This window comes from Oenanthe melanoleuca, chromosome 2, assembly GCF_029582105.1.
Source record: "Oenanthe melanoleuca isolate GR-GAL-2019-014 chromosome 2, OMel1.0, whole genome shotgun sequence".
Classification (NCBI taxonomy): Eukaryota; Metazoa; Chordata; class Aves; order Passeriformes; family Muscicapidae; genus Oenanthe; species Oenanthe melanoleuca.
Window position 1 is genome coordinate 4,446,013 of NC_079335.1, and position 18,179 is coordinate 4,464,191.

General features: G+C 41.6%; 1 protein-coding gene across 1 annotated transcript in view; it reads left to right on the forward strand.

Annotated features, from left to right (window-relative positions):
• The first annotated feature begins 157 nt into the window (after positions 1-157).
• AGO2 (argonaute RISC catalytic component 2) overlaps positions 158-18,179 on the forward strand; it is a 45,564-nt gene continuing 27,542 nt past the window's right edge. The window contains exons 1-2 of the mRNA XM_056483696.1: positions 158-327; positions 16,924-17,119. Of these exons, the coding sequence (XP_056339671.1) occupies positions 297-327; positions 16,924-17,119 (227 nt within the window). The 5' untranslated portion in view covers positions 158-296. The remainder of the gene's footprint in view (positions 328-16,923; positions 17,120-18,179) is intronic.

Below are 18,179 nucleotides of genomic sequence, written 5' to 3' on the forward strand. Positions count from 1 at the left end.
GAGGGCGGAGCGCCCCTTCCCCGTGACCCCGCGGCTCCTCCTCCTCCCCTCCCCGCTCCTCAGTGCCGACGAGTAACCTGGATTCCCGGCCCTCCTCCTCCTCCTCCCTCTTTCTTTTCTTTTTTTTTTTTTTTTTTTTTTTTTTTTTTTTCCTCCTCTCTCTTTTTCTTTTCCTCCCCCCTCCCCTTCCTCCTCCTCCTCCCCTTCCCCCGACAGCGTAGCCGGGGCTCGGGCTCGCTCCCTCCCCCGTGCCCTCCCCTGCAGCCGCCGCCGCCTCCGCCGCCGCACACGGAGACATGTACCCGGGAGCCCCCTCCGCCGGACCCGGTGAGCTTTCGCCCGGGTTTGTTTCCCTCCTGCGCTGCCCCCGGAGCGGCTTTCCCGCTCCGTGTCCCCGGGGAGCCCCGGGAGCGGCTCGCCCCCCCCGGCTCGGGCCTGGCTGGAGCGGCGGCCGCGCTGGCCGGGGGAGGAAGGAGGGTCAGGGCGCCGCCGCCACCCCGCGCAGGGCCGCGTGTCCGGAGGCCCCTCTGAGGGGAGGGTCGCCTTCCCTGCCCCGCTCCCCCCTCCCTCTGCCGAGCCCTGGGGCCGGCGCAGCTCCCGCTGCGGACCGGGGTCTCCATTTCCTCGCTGCCGGCTCCATCCCGGGATTCCCGGCTGGCCGCGTGTTCGTCAGCGGCCGCGCTGCGATAGTTGCGCTGCGGAGCTGCGGGCGCAGCGCCCGCGTGTCGGGAGGGCTGAGGGGCAGCGTGCGGTGTCCTCAGCCGCGCTCTGTCCTCTGGGCAAGGCTGGGAGCGCAGGAACGGTGGACGTGCTGCGAAGGAGGGTCAGCAGCTCTCTTAGGGACGCTTAATATCACTTGGGGGAAGTACAGGTTAATACTGGGCGAGTTTGTGCAGTTCATATGAGACAATGTTTTTTCCTTTTTAGTGTTAGGCTCTTTCTGTGCTGAGAATTCTTATGTAGAAACAACAGTGTTTGGGTGACTGGCACCTAGTTTTCTTCTAGAAAAGTTTCAGAATAAATGGAACTTTATGCCACTGTTCTCAATGGTTTTGCATAAAATTTATTTTCCTAGAGGGATAATCTAGAAAGACTGGTGTAGAGAAATACAGGACCTGTAACTCAGATATCTTTTACTGCTCCTCTTACAGATGCTTGTGTAAAAGCATTCATATCTTGGGATCCACAGTTATGTGCTGGCTTTTTTTTTTTTTTTTTTTTTTTTTTTTCTCCTCTCTAATTTGGTTCTCTTGAAGGGGCAATAATCCAGAAAGACAATCAGGATGATTATTTTCCTCTTGAAGTACAGCTCCTCTGTTTTTACTTTCTCACTAGGCTCTTGCTGGCACAGCAGGCAGACAGGTCTCTACAGCTCTGTGTGTCCAGACTGATGTTCAGGATCTTGCTTTCATGTGAAACATTATTTACACACTTCAGCACCAGTAACTGTGTGGAACTATAGATGTGATCCTTTGGTGGTTTCTGGTATCAGGTTCTCTTGCTCTGGTACAGATACACTTTGAGTTTACAGGTGCTCATGGTGGCTCACATTGGGCTGATAGATCCTGGTGATAGATCTTGTTCGAAATTGTGCTTAAGGAGACAGATAATTAAAAATATTACCAGCATATGGGCTGAGTCTCTTTATCTTTATTTACTCTCTATCCGATGCTATCACTTTCCCTTTCACTTGGAATGATCTCCCAGCTGGTGGCTGCTGTTTGCCGTCAGGGACCCACATTCGCTGTGAAAGAATGTTCTTCCCTTCCTGGAACAACAACCCCTTAACCCCGGGCTGCTGACCCTTACTTCCACCAACTTCTGAGTGGCTGTGTGTGGTGTCACTCGGGCTCCTGCTGCTCTGCTGCCTCCAGCCAAGCTCATCTTGTGTCGTTTACTTCCGAGTTTATCGGCGCGGCTCAGCCTTTCCCCTGCGCGGCCGTGTCTGTGCCGGGCGGGAGCTGCGAGTTGTTCTCCACATGGCGAGCGAGGCTCTGCTTCCTTCCTGTGAAATCATCCACAGCAGCCTCAGCAGCACAGCGGCTTCTGGCAGCCCAGCAGCTTCCTGCTCCACTCCACACATCCAGGGCATCTTGGAGATTTTTATTAGCACGTGGCTCTTCTGTGAACCAGCCTGGAAGCAGGCACTGTGAAGTTCCCTGCTGCATGGTAATCTGAAAACTACAAAACCACTGTGTGAAATCCTGCTCTGAGGAGAGAGCAAAGTGTGGTTTGCAGCCCCTCACCGAGCCAGAGCTGCTGTGAACACAGAGCTGCAGCCTCTCCAGGTCTGTCAGCACATCCTTGACACCCGGGAAAGGCTCCGTTCATCTCTGCTCCATCCCCGTCCCGAGGGGCTGCTCTGCTCTCCCAGCTCCCTTTGCCCAGCCGGACTCTGCAGCTCTGGAGCCCCTGATGCTGGCCCCCTGCCAGAGGAACCGCTCCATTTGCCACTGGGTTTGCTATTTTAGTCTTAATTCTTTGTCTGGAAACAGTATCAAGCAAGTTAGGTGGCCATATCTGACTGATTTCAAGAAATTGCTGCTGAACCTGGAAAGTTTGCTCAAACATTCTGTTAGTCAGGAGTAAGATGGGTTTTTATACACTAAGAAGTTGTCATGAAATCACTATTTCCATAATTAGGAAATTAATGATCCCTTTTTGCTTTTTCCCAATTACTGAGTTCTTGACTTGGTGTTGAATTTGTTGTGACATTGTGTCCGTACTCTTAGCTTCAAGAAAGTGTGAAAAGTAAAAATGTGAAAATCTGAGAGAGAATTCTTTTTTAAAGAAAAAGCTTGATACTGCTACTTTTTGGTGTACTTTTTTTAGAAGGAAGAAAAACGTCCAAGTGGCATAATAAAAGTTCTGTCATTCAGGTAAAAGACTTGGTTAAAAACCACATAAACTTCTGGAACTTGGACTTCTCAGTCTTAATGTATTTATTAATTCTGAACTTTACATACTACAAATTTCTCTTTTATTCTTTGAAAGGATATTCAGTTTTGCCTGATGCTGAAGATTCTCATTTATTGTTGAAGCGGCAGTTGTCTGAAAAAGTGTGAAGTTGATTATAGCTTTGCATGTGAAATAACAACTTTTTCTTTTTTTCCCTAGCAAAAAAAAACCAACTTCATTAAATTAGTGAAGTTATTTTCTTGTAATTTAGTTTTAAGTTACCCTTTAAAATTGTGAATAACTGTTGAAACCTGTAAGTCTTTTTTGGTTTTCAGTGCAGGTACTTGTTTTTAACTTCCATAAATTTTCTTGAAGATTTTGGATGTTGATTCTCTTTGGGAGTCTTCAGTCTTAAGATGTGGTGCAGGGAAGGGTGTGCTCATGCCTTAACTGGGGTAGAAGAAATGGCAGTATCTTCATCTGGTGGAATTTAATGCAGCAGTGTCCTCTTAGCTTGTGTTTCAGTGTCAGCAAGAGCTCCTCTGTGCCTCCTGTTAAAGGTTTGCCCTTCTCTTCTTAAAAAAGCTTTTTCTGTTCTCTTGGGGTGGATGTGGACCTGGTCTTACTCTGCTGCTGGTATCACTGAGTCATTCAGTTTCTTTGGCTTAATTCTAAAGCATAAATTAATTCTGAAACTCCTTGTAAGCTGCTTCACAAAGAGGAGAGAATGAAAACTTCATATACAGCCTCAGCTCTCTTCATTTTTGCTAAAATTGAAATTGCATTTGACAGAGTTACAGCCTACAAAACACATGTGTTTTTGACAGCAAAATGTGTTGTTGTCATGACCAATATATTTCCCTAAGGAAAGGAAAATTCTATATTATAATGCTGCCACAGATAACTGTGTTGTCTTCAGGTGGCTTAAAGATGAGGTGGTTTGGTGGAAAGATAATTGGTGGTGTCAGGTGTGTCACCAAACTTTCTCCTTTCCTTGGTGAACTGAACTATGCTATTTGCTGTTGAAAAGTGAAACATCTTTTTCAGCAGTGATTCTCTTGCTGATTCTGTGGTTACTTGGGATTTTGTGCACTTACTTTTACTTCATCTTGAAGTTTTTCACTTTTGCAGAACTGTTGTGTGCTCCTTAGTGGTGCATTGGAATGTGCAGAAGCAGTGCAGAGGAACCTGCAAACCTTCCTAACTTCCAGGAAAGTTATTTTTTCACAATTTTTCTACAAATTTTTCCCAATTTGTAGCTCTTCTTTTACTGTTATCACCACCAGCCTGGTGATCTCTTTCACAGAAGGGTGGAAAAGGTCTATAAATGCTTTAACTCATCAAGAGAAAATGCCTTAGATGATCATCTGATATTCTTGTACCCTTAGAACTGTATAGGAGGGAGAGATTTTTCCATTTCAGACACCAGCCCTTCCAAACACTTCTGGCCTTCCAGAAATTGCAGGGATCAGCTGATGAACACAGTAAATTTCTGCTAAATTGGCTTTGCAAACACGGATAGCTTTGACTAATTAGGAACTTTACATGCCTGATGAAAGTCCTGTTCGTGTTGGCTGAGCCTGTCCTGATGACAGCTTCACAGAAATTGTAAGGCCTGTCAAAATTTTGGTGTTTTACCTCCCTTACTTCATGTTTAAGCAAAATACTTGGTCCTGTTTTTAGTGATGCAGTTTGTAATACTCAGCCTATCAGAAATTATTTCTAAATATCTAAATGAAGAAAAATCAGCCTCCAGTATCTTATTTTCGGTAAGTTATGAACTAGAGGAAAAAAAAAAAAGCTGGTGGAAAATATTACGTAGTTTTAACTGTAGTGGCTGTGGGTAGGGATCTGTTCCATGCATTGTTCAATTAATTTGTTTTGGTATCTTGCATCCTGATGTACTCACAAAGCAGCCCACTAAAATAAAAAATATCTCTTTTCCTATTGACTGGCGAAGCACAGCCCTTTGAATTCAGTGCAGAGGGATTTTTGGTTGGGTTTTTTTCCTGCATGTATTGTAATGCACAAATTTGAACTTAAAAATTTCATTATATGTTTCATACTGCAGAAACTGGGAAATGACAGACCTGGATAATGTCAACTTCAGGTAGACTGTATTTGTGTACTGTCTCATGTTTTACCCCAGAGTTGTAGTTTGTGAGTCTCTTTGGTAGCCAGTTCTAAGAATTTGTGCTTTGAAGATACTTTCTAGTAGTGTCCAGGAAGTGGAGGTTTTTTTTTTTAAATCCTTGAGGCTGAGGTTATGCCTGTATTTTTATATACTCAGGACAGTTTTAATTAGTGATGTCTTTTAGTCTGTTTAGTGATCACCACAAATAAGTGCAATTCATTTTAACCTCTCTATTTTAATTGTTATGCTTTTATTGTTCTCTTTTCAGAACAATATTTGGTGCTTTCAAATATAAAGTTTTTGTGTGAGCCTTGTTTCATCTGTTTCTGTACTCTGTCTTTGCATTTCATATTAAGCAAAATTACTTCTGCTAAATACTCTGCTTTATAGCTGTGCTGCAGCTGTGAAGCCACGTGGTACCTGGTGCCCAGGCTTTCTAGGAAGGAAAGTTGTTTTTTTTTTTGGGGGGGGTGGGGGTGTTTTTTTTTTTTTTGGTTTTTTTTGGTTTTTTTTTTTGTTTTGTTTTGTTTTGTTTTGTTTTTTTTTGTTTTTTTGGTGTTTTGTTTTTTTTTTGCTGTCTGGCTTCACAAAACTGGACACAGCCAAGGTGGAAGCAAACCATTGATTTAGATGGGAAAATACTGTGGATTCTGGCATAATCAAGCCAGTCCAAAGCTTGCTTTGAGGTTTTTATTTTGAATTGGGCGCTCATTGAGCTGTCCACAGTGCTACAAAATTTTGTTACTATTTATGCTGTGAAAGGGATTTATGTATTTTTTTTAGTCACAAGTGTGGTGAAAGTAATTTGTTCTCTTTGTCCTGTTCTATCTTTTAAAGTGCTGCTCAGTTGTGTTCTGTCTTGTTGTATGGGAGTTTATTGCCACCTGCAATGAAGTTGTTGGGGACCAGGTTCCATTATGAGTAAGTCTGCAGTCATGCAGGTCTCTGTTTTTGGGAGAAGCATTAAAATATTTAACTTTTCAGAGATGCAGATAAAATTGAAATTTTATTTTTTCTGAGAAATAAATTAATCTCAGCATATTATCTTGGGAAGCTTGAAAATGTACTTCTGAAACTTGTCAAGTGATATTTATGATTTTGTATATAGTCTATGAAAAAAGTAGCTCTTCTGTGGCCACTGAGGAGCTGCTTTGGCAGTGTTGGACACCGGGAGTGGCTCTGAGCTGCCCTTGTCAGTATTGCAACTTTTTGTCTCAGTGATGCATTTTTTATGTTCCTGGTTTAGTCACGAAATTTACGTAAGAGCTTATTAATGTGAGAAAATAATGAAATTTAAATTTTAATTTAGTAGTAGGAAGTGTGTGTGGATGTGCTAATTTAGATTTATTTTAAATAAGCCAATTTTAGAAGAATTCCCAAGAGTGGAGGTTTCACTGGCTTAACTAGATCAATCAAAAAATTGTTTGAAGTTAAACCTGTCATGTAGATGAATAAAGCTTTAAAACATAATTATTACTGGGGCCTCATTATATACCTTCTGAAACTTGTTTAGCAAGTGTTTGCTATTAAAGGACAGGCCTCTGTTCATACAGAGGGTGAATTCCTGTCTAAATGTTGCTGTGTTCTTGACTTTGATAATGAACTTATTTCATTGCCCTTTCATATAGCTTGTGGTTTGCACTGAATGTTCCCTTTCTACTGGTTTTTGTGGGCTTTTTTTCATCAATTTCTCTGTTGGTTTTACACTCTTGCCCCATCATACTCCTCCATCATCTCTGAAATCCTCGTGGAGGACAAGGCTTTGGGAGAGAAGGGGGTTTCTCTTGTTTGTGGTTTTCAACTGCCAGTGAAACCTAAGGTTTCTCAAATAATACTACTTGTCAACTTCAGTTCTGCTGGCTTGCATATTTCTGTTGTGAAGTCTACTGAGAGACAGATTTAAAAAGAAAACCCAAAAAACCACCAACCCTCCAAACCACAAGCAAAACAAAAATAAAATAGAGAAGAAATCTAGGTTCATGTAGAAATGACATTGCAGAAAAATTAATTTCTCCGTGAACCAGTGCATTTCATTTTGGGAAGAGCTTCAGTGTTTAATGAGGGAATGCTTAGGAATAACTCATAGAGATTCAGAATATTTGCATAAGGGTGTGTTGTTTAAAAAGTCAGAGCTTCTTTCAGAAGGAGGAAACTTCCCGCCAGGGCAAGGAAATTAATCTTTGTTGTCTGGGTCTCATTATATGATAAGAATGCAGTAGTGGTGGGTTTTTTCCTAACTGTTTTACTTGCAAATTCCCTTTAATGTCAAATTTCAGGGGGGGGCCTCTCTGTAGCAAACTTTTATGTGACTTTTTTTACCTTTCATAGCTGAGTTTTAGTTTGTGTCAGGTAATATGAGAACATCAGTTGCTTACAAGAAGCAGGTGGAGGAAAAAACCCTGAGGTATAATGGAAAAAAAATTCTGATAGGGAACTTCTGCTGCCAGCCTACACTCTGTAATATCTCAGTTATTCCATTATTAAGAACATGCATTTTGCCCTCTTTGCAGTGATGCTGAAAACCACAGCCCTATCTCTGGAAACCGCAGGAAATACTACTGCATGTTGAAGATGCTGCTACAGCTGCTTTCACTATCTGAAATGATAAAATAAAGCATAACCTCGGCTCTTAACTAGGAATTTTTCTATTCTGAAACTAAACCATGAGAGTGTTCATGTAGATTAATCCAATGTGGGTATGGGAAAAGTTGGTTTTTTTTTCCCCAAGGAAGGCATGACTACTTCTGAGTTACAGCTCTACAGTTGAGTTTTGTGTGTTAAAAAGTTTTTAGGAATGAAGACAAGTTTTATTTTTGTATTTTGCACAAAAACACTGCCAGCCAAAGTCTGTGTTGGGTATGAAATGTGCTTGCAAAGGTACAACTCAAAGCAGAGCCATCCTAGCTTCTTTCTTTAGTTAACTGAGGACAAATCACTTCTGTGTTTCATTAAGTTGTGCACAATGTGAATCCCACAGAGAATGTGGATCTGGGGCCTCTGTGGCACCAGTTCCCAGCTGGTGAGGCACAGCTCATGGAAAACCATGCCAGTGGCTATGGAATAGAGCCTGAGCCATTAGAAGTCATTAATTCAGTGGAGCTGGTGTGCATGTGGACACTGATGGCTCTAAAAATGCAGGAGAGAAATGGAGTGTGATGGTAAGGGAAGGGAAAAGTGTTGGGGGAGCAGCACTGCTGAGAACTCAGACTCTGGTTCAGGGGATTTAATCTACCCAGCATCCACTCATGGGCTGTAATGCAGAGACCAGTTCTTGCTATTTCTGAGGAAGAAAAAAAAAAAATCTCTGAAAGCTTGAGATGTGGAGGTTATGGAGTGTCAGGGTGAGCTGTACAGCTCTCGTGGTGTTGTGTGATGGCAGCTGGTGTGTGCAGAAGGTGTTGAAGTCCCTAATGATGGGGCTGTGCCCCCTTCACTGAGCTCAGCTCTGCACCTGGCAGCAGCTGCACTTACTGGGGCTCCTGGGGGCTGAATGGAATGGCTTGTCTGTCTCATGTTCACACCAAGTAGTGATGGAAACTTTAGTCTGTGTGTTAAATTTTTTGGGAGGGTCAATCCTGATGTATGAAGAAGTCATGCTTTACCAGCCTTGTAGTGAGTCAGAACGAAAACAAATAAACAGTGAAAGGTGGGTTAGGCTGTTTCCTACACACTTCTGCAGTTCCAAGAGTCAGGTAGTACAGAAGGAGGGGGAGCCACATTTCTTTTCTAACCTAAATGCAAACCAGGGGTAAGGGAAGCATAATGTGGGATGGTGAATATGGAATTTCTGGTTTTACCTTCTTAGGAGAAAGAGCCTGAAGGGAGCAATAGGTGCTAGTAGGTGGGTTGGGGTTTTTTTATTCTCTCTTAAAAGATGTGTTTATTAACTTTGGGTCTTTTGAAATGGCAAAGAACAGAGATTATATTTAATGGAGGCATTGCTCTTTATGAATGCAGAAAATGCCGTCATATTCTGTATTTCAAATTGTTAGGAAAGACATCTGGAATTAGTTCATCATCATTTTCTAAGGCATGGAAAAGGGAATGAATCATGATGGTCAAATGTGATATATAGCACTAAGAATGTTCTCCATTTCCCCCTTCACTGAGTAGAAGTTTGTCTGGAGTTATTTTGTACTTTGAATTCACATTTAGCTTCAAACTGGGCTGCTGACTTGTGGGTAAGCCGTAAGCATCCCTCCATTGTTTGGATGAGGCTCGCTATTTGGATGATTTAATTCAAGTTGCAGCTTGTAATTAAAAGCATTTCTCTGTGGCCCTTAAGAAGGGTTGTGGTAGGATTTGGTAAAATTCCACGTGCAGGGATTGGTTAAGGCACTTGGTTTGTGAGCACTGAGGGTGGAAGTTCTGCACTTTGGATGCTCTGGTGGTGCTGTGCCACTGCTCACCCCACTTGTAGGTGGTGAGAAGCAGCTTGTTGGTTTTCAAAACTTTGGAGGCTGACTTTGAAGGTCAAGGCTGCAAGAAGAATGTGGGAGGAAAGCAAAGTACTAACACTTGCTGTCTTTTGCTGGTTGACATTGTCCAGAAGCAGCTTGTGGGCTGGAAAGAACCATTCTTGCCTGCTGCTTTCTGCTGGAGCCTTGATCTCTTCCTCTTCAGTTCTTTTGTTCTTATATATTCTTCTCTGAAATGTGGTCCTGACTTAAAAGCAATCTGGATTGATGTCTTGCTTCTCCCTTTGATCTGTGACTGCATCTCACACCATTGGTGTCTGGGTGTGATTGTGGTCTCAGTGGATCACATCACTTCTGGCACTGTGAAAAGATGGTGTCTATATCTTACAGAGGTCAAAAAGAGATCAGGGTAACTAAGGGAGCTGCAGGTCTGTAACTGATTCTTTATTCCAGACAAAATCATTTTAGAGTGGGTTGGGCTGGACCTCTAAAGATCATCCTGTCCAACCTGCCTGCCATGGGCAGGGACATCTTTCAGTAGATAAAGGGATTGACTTGAAAGTTAATCTTGCTTGAATTCTTTCACAGGAAGTGACAATTACTCAATAAAATGATGTCTGGAGCAGTCTACTGAACATAATGAGATTACAGTTATGAAGGCAGTGCTGTTTGTCTAATGCTTTTACTCTTTGTTGAGGTATTTAGTTTCATACTACAGCACTAAGAAACTGGAAGCAATCTGGCAGAGTAGCATCAAACATCTCAGTAGTCATACAAGGGCCTTAAAATATGGCCAAATATGAGGACAGCTCCTTCATTTTCACTCATCAATATTAACCCAGCCTTTTTTCTTGTAGCCCACTTTGAGCATGCAGTGTGCTGTGATTAGAAAGTGTGGTAGCTGCTCACTGAGAGACCAGAAAAACCTTTAGAGAAGGGTTTAGACAAAAACGATAACTGAAAATCTGATTGCATTACCTCCTCTGCTGTCCTTGTGGTTTGCTGAGTTCTTGGAGATTAACAGATGAATCTGTAACTTTTTTTTTTTGTTGTTGTGCATTATCTCATCAAGAATATTGTAGCTTGACTGAAGAGCTTCTGGTTTCCATGCTCTAAAACATCCTTAATGAGCAGCACACAGACTTACAGGTCCCATATAGATTCCTCTGTCCCCAAAATATCAAGGGACTAAGAGCTGCAGCTTTGGGTTTCCCTTATCTCACAGAAAACACTGCCAGCCTCTCTCCTATCATTCCCTAACGGTTCTTAACAGAAAGCCAGAAGTTAAACTTTATAAAACCCAGACTGTCAGAAAACTCAGACAGCCCCAAGTTTTTCTTTAGCTGGGTCCTAAAAAGAAAAGGCTGAAACTCCCTGTATTTTTTTTTCTTGCTCTGACTATATATCTGTAACTATAATACATAAAAACTGTGCAGATCCTGTCAAGGATCTGTACTGGGTGTTTTCCACATTCTTTCTGAATTCTCTCTGGTAGTTGAATAACTATTTGTGGAAATCCTGTTTCTCCTGGTGTGGAGTGTCCCCTTTCCAAGTCTCCTTTCTGCCACTTCAAAGAGCACTTCCAGAAGGGGCCATGAGCCTTTTGCAAGCCCTGTGACAGGACACCAGGGGAAGGAGCATGTGGCACACCAGGAGAGGTGAAGGGAATCAGGTGTGTTCAGCCTTAGGAGGAGTGGGGGAAAGGATGATCTTCCAGCTTTTCCAACTGGCTAAAGGGAACCTTTGGAGCAGAGGGAGCCAGACTTGTGGCAGGTGCACCAGAACAGGGCAAAAGCTGGAGCACAGGAAACTCCAGTTGAGTAGAAGGCAAGTTTGTTTTAAGATGAGGGTGGAACAGATTGTAAGAGGTGTTGTGGAAATTCTTTTCTTTAAGATATTCAAAACTTGACAAATCAGCCTGGTTGCTTCCCACCTATGTTGTTCTGTGTTCATGATCCTGTGCTCCTCTTCAGCAGCTGCTGGAGGCTGTTCCTGTGCCAGTCTGGGTTCTTTTTAACCTGGTCACCATGATCACATTTGTCATTTTATTTATTTCTTGCAGTTCTGGAGGCAAAATAGCTGCTCAGTAGTTGAGGACAAGTTACTAAATCCCTTTTTTTGCCCAAGGAGTGATGCATCCTCTCTGGATCTGTGTGATGGCATCAGTGACTGACCTGGAGGCAGCAGTGAATGTGCACTGTGGTTGTACCCAGAACACCTTTAGTGATGTTCTGGAAAAGCAGCCCCATTATCTGATATTGGAAACCTTAACCCAAAGTGATGCTTTCAAATAAGGCTTCCTTCACCTTAGTTTCATTTAGAGATTATATATTTTTAGAAAAATAGTTTTGAAGAGTGTTCCCCTTGGCAAACATAGATTACATGAACCCAATGCTAAAACCTACAAGAGTTGTGAAAACATCACCTGATTATTAAATATGAGTTAAGACTTGCCACACAAGGAAACTTACTGATATAATTGCACTGGTGTAATTATGCTCAGACGATTTCCTGTGTCAACAAGCCCTTCCATGCAACTCGTTTGGCCCCTTCTTATTTAGTAACTCATTAGGCCTCTGACTGCACATTAAAATTGCATAATTCTTTGCTAAAAAATCTCCAATGTGCAAGTTTAATGCTGACTGGCAGCACTTTCAGCATGCTGAGCAGGCCAGCAGTTAAGCTTTAAGAAATGGTGAAGGACAAAAGAAGGGAATGCTCCAAGTCTGGGAAATGGTTATGGAGCACATGGTCCTGAAAAACCTTCATTACATAATTGTGGGGATTTTGGAGTAGAAGCTTGTCCAAGTGTGTGGCTCATTCATACCTTTTATAGACTAGGGGTGTCTTGGCCTGCTCGTTCCCTGAGTCATTTTTATCTCTGATTTTCATCCTCAGTAATGTGCAGAAATAGGAGCAGCCAGCCTTATGTTTGCAATAGTTTTCAATTTGCAAAAATTTATTTTACTAACACAGCATTTCTGTGATTCCAGGTTTCCTCTACCACCACCTTTTCCCCCATCTTTTGACAGAGTAATTTTGATTGATTGCTAATTTTTATTTCATAGAACTGCCATAAGACTGCTATTTTTCTGATATCTGTCTTTTCCAGATTTTTTTTTTGTAGAAATTGCTGCTTTTAAGATTGATAGCTATGAACACTTAGTTTATGTAAATGCGATGAATTATAATGGGAAGTCTAGTTTCTTTCCTTATAAAAGTAAGCCTAAAGACAGCACATGGGCACCTCATTATTCCACACCCAGCTCACCTTAATTCATACCTTGAAAATGGGGCTCTTGATGGTCTCAATCATCATATCAAGGCTGAAATGTTCTCATTATTCATTTTATCATCTGGCAAATGAGTGAGGAGCTTCCAATACTTATCACGTGGATGCTCCAGTTTATTAGTCTTTCATCTTTTTTCTAATCCTTTCTTTCCTTGACAGCACTTTAAAAGTAAAATCCAGGAATGCATGTAGATTTTCCAACACTTTGAAATACTGTCTCCAGAAGTAGCATCTGTGTTCGTGATGGTGTCTCTGCATGAATTTTGGGGAGGTTTCCTTGGGCAGGGCATCACTTTCAGCTCACATGTCCAGTGCTATCCTCTGTACCACACCTCACCAGGCTGCAAAAGCTTCCTAGTAGGAACCTTGGCACTGAGGAAAATATTCCTGTATTGATACAGCTTTGCTTGCATTTAAAAGTGAGTGACTGATGGGAATTCTGGAGGAGTGTTTCAATAGGGAGATGGGGCAGCTGAATCACTTTGAATGCAGCAATTGTGCCTCCTGATCAAGGCTGAAGGCCTCTCTCATGTTTTGATAGGAGGTCAAGCCTTATTTCTCTGTTCTGTCAGCACCAAATTCAGTATTTTGTGATTCTGCCCTTCACAGCTGCTTGCTTCAATAAGTTCTACACAAGATAGTTTGATTTTGATTTCTTAATTTGAGGCAGTAGTCCAAGAAATGAATTCAGCTCAGTGGTTGCAATATTTAGTTTTTCTCCCCTGGAGTTCAGTTCCCATCCCTCGGTGCTGCAGTTGACACATACGTGTCTGTTTTAGGCGGCAGAAATGTAGGTTGAGCGCTTATCGGGTCACTGCTGCTGTTTAATAAACAGTACTTATCTCCTTGAAGCAACACCCTGCCCTAAATAAGTTTTGCCTTGGGAGTTGAGTCAGAAATAGCTTTCTCCCCCTTTTTTTTTTCTTTAATTGGATCATAAAACCCAAATAATTGAAAAAACTGTTTAAGAAGAAGATTGAGGGTGGTAGTGGTCCTGCTTTCTGGGCAGCATTTTTATCTCTGAGTCATGCAGGTTATGAAACTGTGTCCACATCTTTCCCCAGGAGTCTGTGCTTCTCTCAGCATTTCATCTTATTCTCAAAAATGGGGCTGAACCTTCACTTTTATTCACAATTTGTCATTAAAACTCTAGTGGAGGAATGCAGTGATGTTGTTGAGCAACATGCGTTGATGTTGATCCCTGAACACTTACAGATATGGCTTTGTAACGTCCCTGTGAAGCACTGAACAATCCCATTTTAAAACAGAGGGAGGATGTATTGCTTAATTACAGAATTACTTAATTTGGCAGCATAAATAGCTTGTGGGGTTGTGTGTCCCCTTCCATCATGCTTCTCTTTGTACTTCCAATTTTTCAGGGTTTTTTTTTTTTTTTTTTTTTCATTTTGAAAATTAGTCCTGATGTACCAAATATGGTACAGAGAAGGAAGGGCAGTGGAATTAGCATGTGGTAGTAGATACAGAAATGTTAGAAGGCATAAAAATAATCGGGAAGGAGAAGAAAATTAATCTGTTGGTAATGGTTGGCCAGGTAATAGTGATAAGGCAATGTGGAATGCAGAGTGTGGATAACAAGAAATGGAACTGTTAAAACACAGGAGCTTGGACAGAAAATTAAAATATTTCATAATGGGTATTCCCATAATGGATTATAGGAATCATGGAAATACACAAAAATCACAGAATAAAGTTAATGATTAGGACAGTTTTCAAATGGGAACATTTTGTTATGGAAAGGTGGAAATGAAAATGTGTGCAGTGATGATCTATAAAAGATTCAGCAGCAGAGTGACTGAAAATGTATGTGGGAGACAGATTATTTTAAATTTTTTGGGGGGGGGTGGAAGTGATGGCAAACAGGATTGTGGAGGAGTAGAGGTGGCTGCTTTGTGCACATCCTCTTGATCAGATTTGGAGGTGGATCACAGAAACCTTTGGTGTATTGCAAGTACAAATATTTGTGGGATTATTTTTTCTGTTACTTTCCAGCTGTAGGGATAATGCTATCAATAGCTTTGTTAGGTGTCCTATCCACAGCAAAGAGTTCTGTCACTGAATGACACAGATTCAGTGTGAGTTTGTCCCACCAAACAGGGGGATTTGGTGACTGCCTGGCCACCTGAGCGAGTTAATCACCATCAGAAAAACGTGAAGGCAGCAGTGGGCCTGGAAGTGTTGGGAAGAGATGAAAAGTGGTGTCTTAGTAGTCAGGATGACTACTGTAGAAAAAATAAAGAGCCAAAGGTTGAACAGAATCAGTGAGCTGGGTGTTTTACCTTGAGAGGTAGAGGTGGGTAAGGTCAGATGCAGAGGCAGATGGGCTGCTCGTGGCCAAACTGGGTTACAGATAAGAGCTAAGGTGATATTTGGCTCAATTTTTCAAGGCAACTGTTGACACTGCAAAAGCAACGTGGAAATAAAAATTGCTATATTACCATTGAAAGCAAAACTGAAGTACTGAAACATGACGTTTTAGACTGTGGAAATGCAGATCTTCAGCAAGAAGTGACTATTGTGTTGAGTAAGTTAGTGTTGGAAAACCACACTCTTTAATGGTAGTGTTTAGAAAAGGGAGGGAAAAAAGGAAATTGGATTTCAGTAGCCTGAATTAAAAGCCTTAGAATATATTTGAGAGACAACATCAAAAGCAAGACTTTCAAAAAATAATAATAAAACTCTCTCATTACTCCAGTGTCAAATCTGATTAAGTAGTTGGTGCAGGGGGAAATTGGTGCTGACTGTTAGGTTGGTAAAAATAGGGAGATACTCATGAGTGGGAAACTGGCCATGGGAAGTGTTGAGGGGTGAAGTGGGGAATTGTGCTACTAATGTTGGGAATGGTCTTATTTCATTAGCAAACATTGCATAAATGTTAGGAATCAGTACATGAAATTTCATCAAGAGGTATAGAAGGCATTGTCAGGTAATGAGCATCATTGAGAAAGCAGCAGGTTAATAGATACAGATCAGAAAAGTAGTTATATTAAAGACAGTATAGCTGAGGGTTAATAGGGAGATGGTCATAAGCACCTGGAATGGGTGCACATGCCCTCAGTGGTCACTGGATGGCCTTTACAAGGCAGTGGTACAGCAGCCAAAAGCAGTTTAGGGCTCATTCATCTGCCTTTTCCAGTTGACAGATGGAAGCACCAGTGTGGTTATCACTTAGTCTTCTCCAGGAAAAATAAAACGAATAAATAAAAATGGAAGGATGTTTTCTGAGCATTAGAGCATCACAGTTCTGGAACAGCTTTCCAGTAGAGAAAGCCAGGGTGGAAAAGTGGTGACTGATTTGTTAATGAAGGAATGTGAATTGTTTCTGGTGCTACTGAGAACTGAATTTGATAATCTTAGGAAACCACACCTGGATTCTTACATAAGTAATGAGAAACCTCCTGGCTTATTTCACACGTGAAGATTTTGCTGCAAGTTGTTTTTGCTCCAGAGCACCTGAGCACTGAGGCTGCAGGAGTTTTGAATACTCAAGTTGGTACCTTACACACTTCTCTGTGGATTTTTAATGGACTTTCTTGGATTGAAACAGCAGCAAGCAGCCATTGTGCTTCTGCCTCACATTGTCTGAGCAACAGCTGATGTTTGAGCTCCAGAATTGAGCACAGCAGCAATAGAGTGTTTGCTCTGTCTTCTGTGTGAAGGAAGCAGTGGGTTATAGTTTAGTTCTAATACACAATTTTGCAGAGCTGCAGCATGGAGGAAAGTGGTGGAAACTCTATTTTATAGGTGTTTCCTTAAATAAATGTGGTCAATTCTGTTTTAAAATGATGATTCTTCTCTGAAAGGAAGATCTTGGTTCATGCTTTCCTTCTTGGCCTGTGAAATTCCCACCCAGATGACTTGTGGTATAGGAAAATGCAACTGATTTTAAGATTTTTTTTTTTTTCAGTATTTTGGGCTAGGAAATAAATTGTGAACCAGTATGAGAAAGAAAGAGAGAAAAGGATTCATGGTCTCCTGAAAGCAGGGTTTGGGATTTTTTTTTTTTTTTTTTTTTTTTTTTTTTCTTTTTCATTTTTTTCTATTGTTTTAAAAGAGTCATGGTTTAAATGTGCTGGGCTTCACTGGTCCAATAGCCTGTAAATTTGCTGAAATGTCTGTTTGAGAACAGCTGATGGCTAAGTCGTGCTTTTTCTCTTTTGCAGTGCTCACACCTCCTCCCCCACTGCCACCACCAATACAGGGATATGCCTTTAAACCTCCTCCTCGGCCGGATTTTGGCACTTCTGGGAGAACAATCAAACTGCAGGCCAACTTCTTTGAAATGGACATTCCTAAAATAGATATCTACCATTATGAATTGGATATAAAGCCAGAAAAATGTCCTAGAAGAGTTAACAGGTAATATTGCACTTTGCCTTTCCTCAGTGTATTTGCAGTTTTGTTTTTCTTCGAAAAAGCTGGAGCCAGGTGTCCTCACTGATGTCTGGGAAGATGTGTCTGGCTTTAATCAGTGATTGTACTGATCACTTCCATTAACAGGATATACATATCCCTTCCCCCCCAAGTCTTGGATTGATTTTGTCAGAATCTTAAGATGCTGCTGATTGAAGCCACTGGTGGCAGATGGATAAGCTGTATTAGCTCTATTAAAGCTGGGTCAGTATAAGCCAACTTAAGAAAAATGATTTATTATTACCTGGTTAAAGATTGGAGTGTAATTGGCTGAAGGCCTTCAGCAGGGAGCTGGTGTTCCCAGCTTGTTTTCCCACCTTTCCCTACTCACAAGAGGAGGCAAAACCCATTTGTTTGTAAGAGAGGATTAAGGAGTTACTAAAGCAGGTAGGAAATTATCCTTCATCAGTAGATTCTATATAGGGGAAAACTATGCTCCTGAAACAGAAAGCAAGGTGAAAACACAGAGCAGCTGTCCAGGGAAGGAAGCAGCCAGGTATTGCATTTGGCATCTGTGCCCTGTTAGAGTGCAACTTCATTGACTTGAAAAAGGAGCGGCGTTGCCAGAAGTGAAACTTGAGAATGAGACTTGGCACCAACTGGAAACCACAAGTGTCATCATCATAACTACACCTTGACTGTAGACAATTGGAATGGCCTGTTTATATATTCAAGAGCAAAGCCTTTCCTTGTTAAAAAAGGTCACATGGGTGGAATATGCAGTCATGAAAATAAACAGTGTGGAGTCAAAAAAGCCACCCGAAAGCCACGGTTTTCCTAGTGTGAATTAAAAAACCTGAGGCCATTTTCTATTGTTACACTGAGAAGTTGGTAATGATACTGTTTTCACAAAGCAGCATCACTGTGCTTTGCTGCCCAGTTTCTTTTTTTCTTTCTGTGGTGATCTATTATAAGTTTAATTTTTCAGCAAGTCAATAGCTGATTTTAATTTTAAAAGCAAACACTGTTGTTAAGTGAATGAAGCTGAACTCTCTTGAGATGCTCT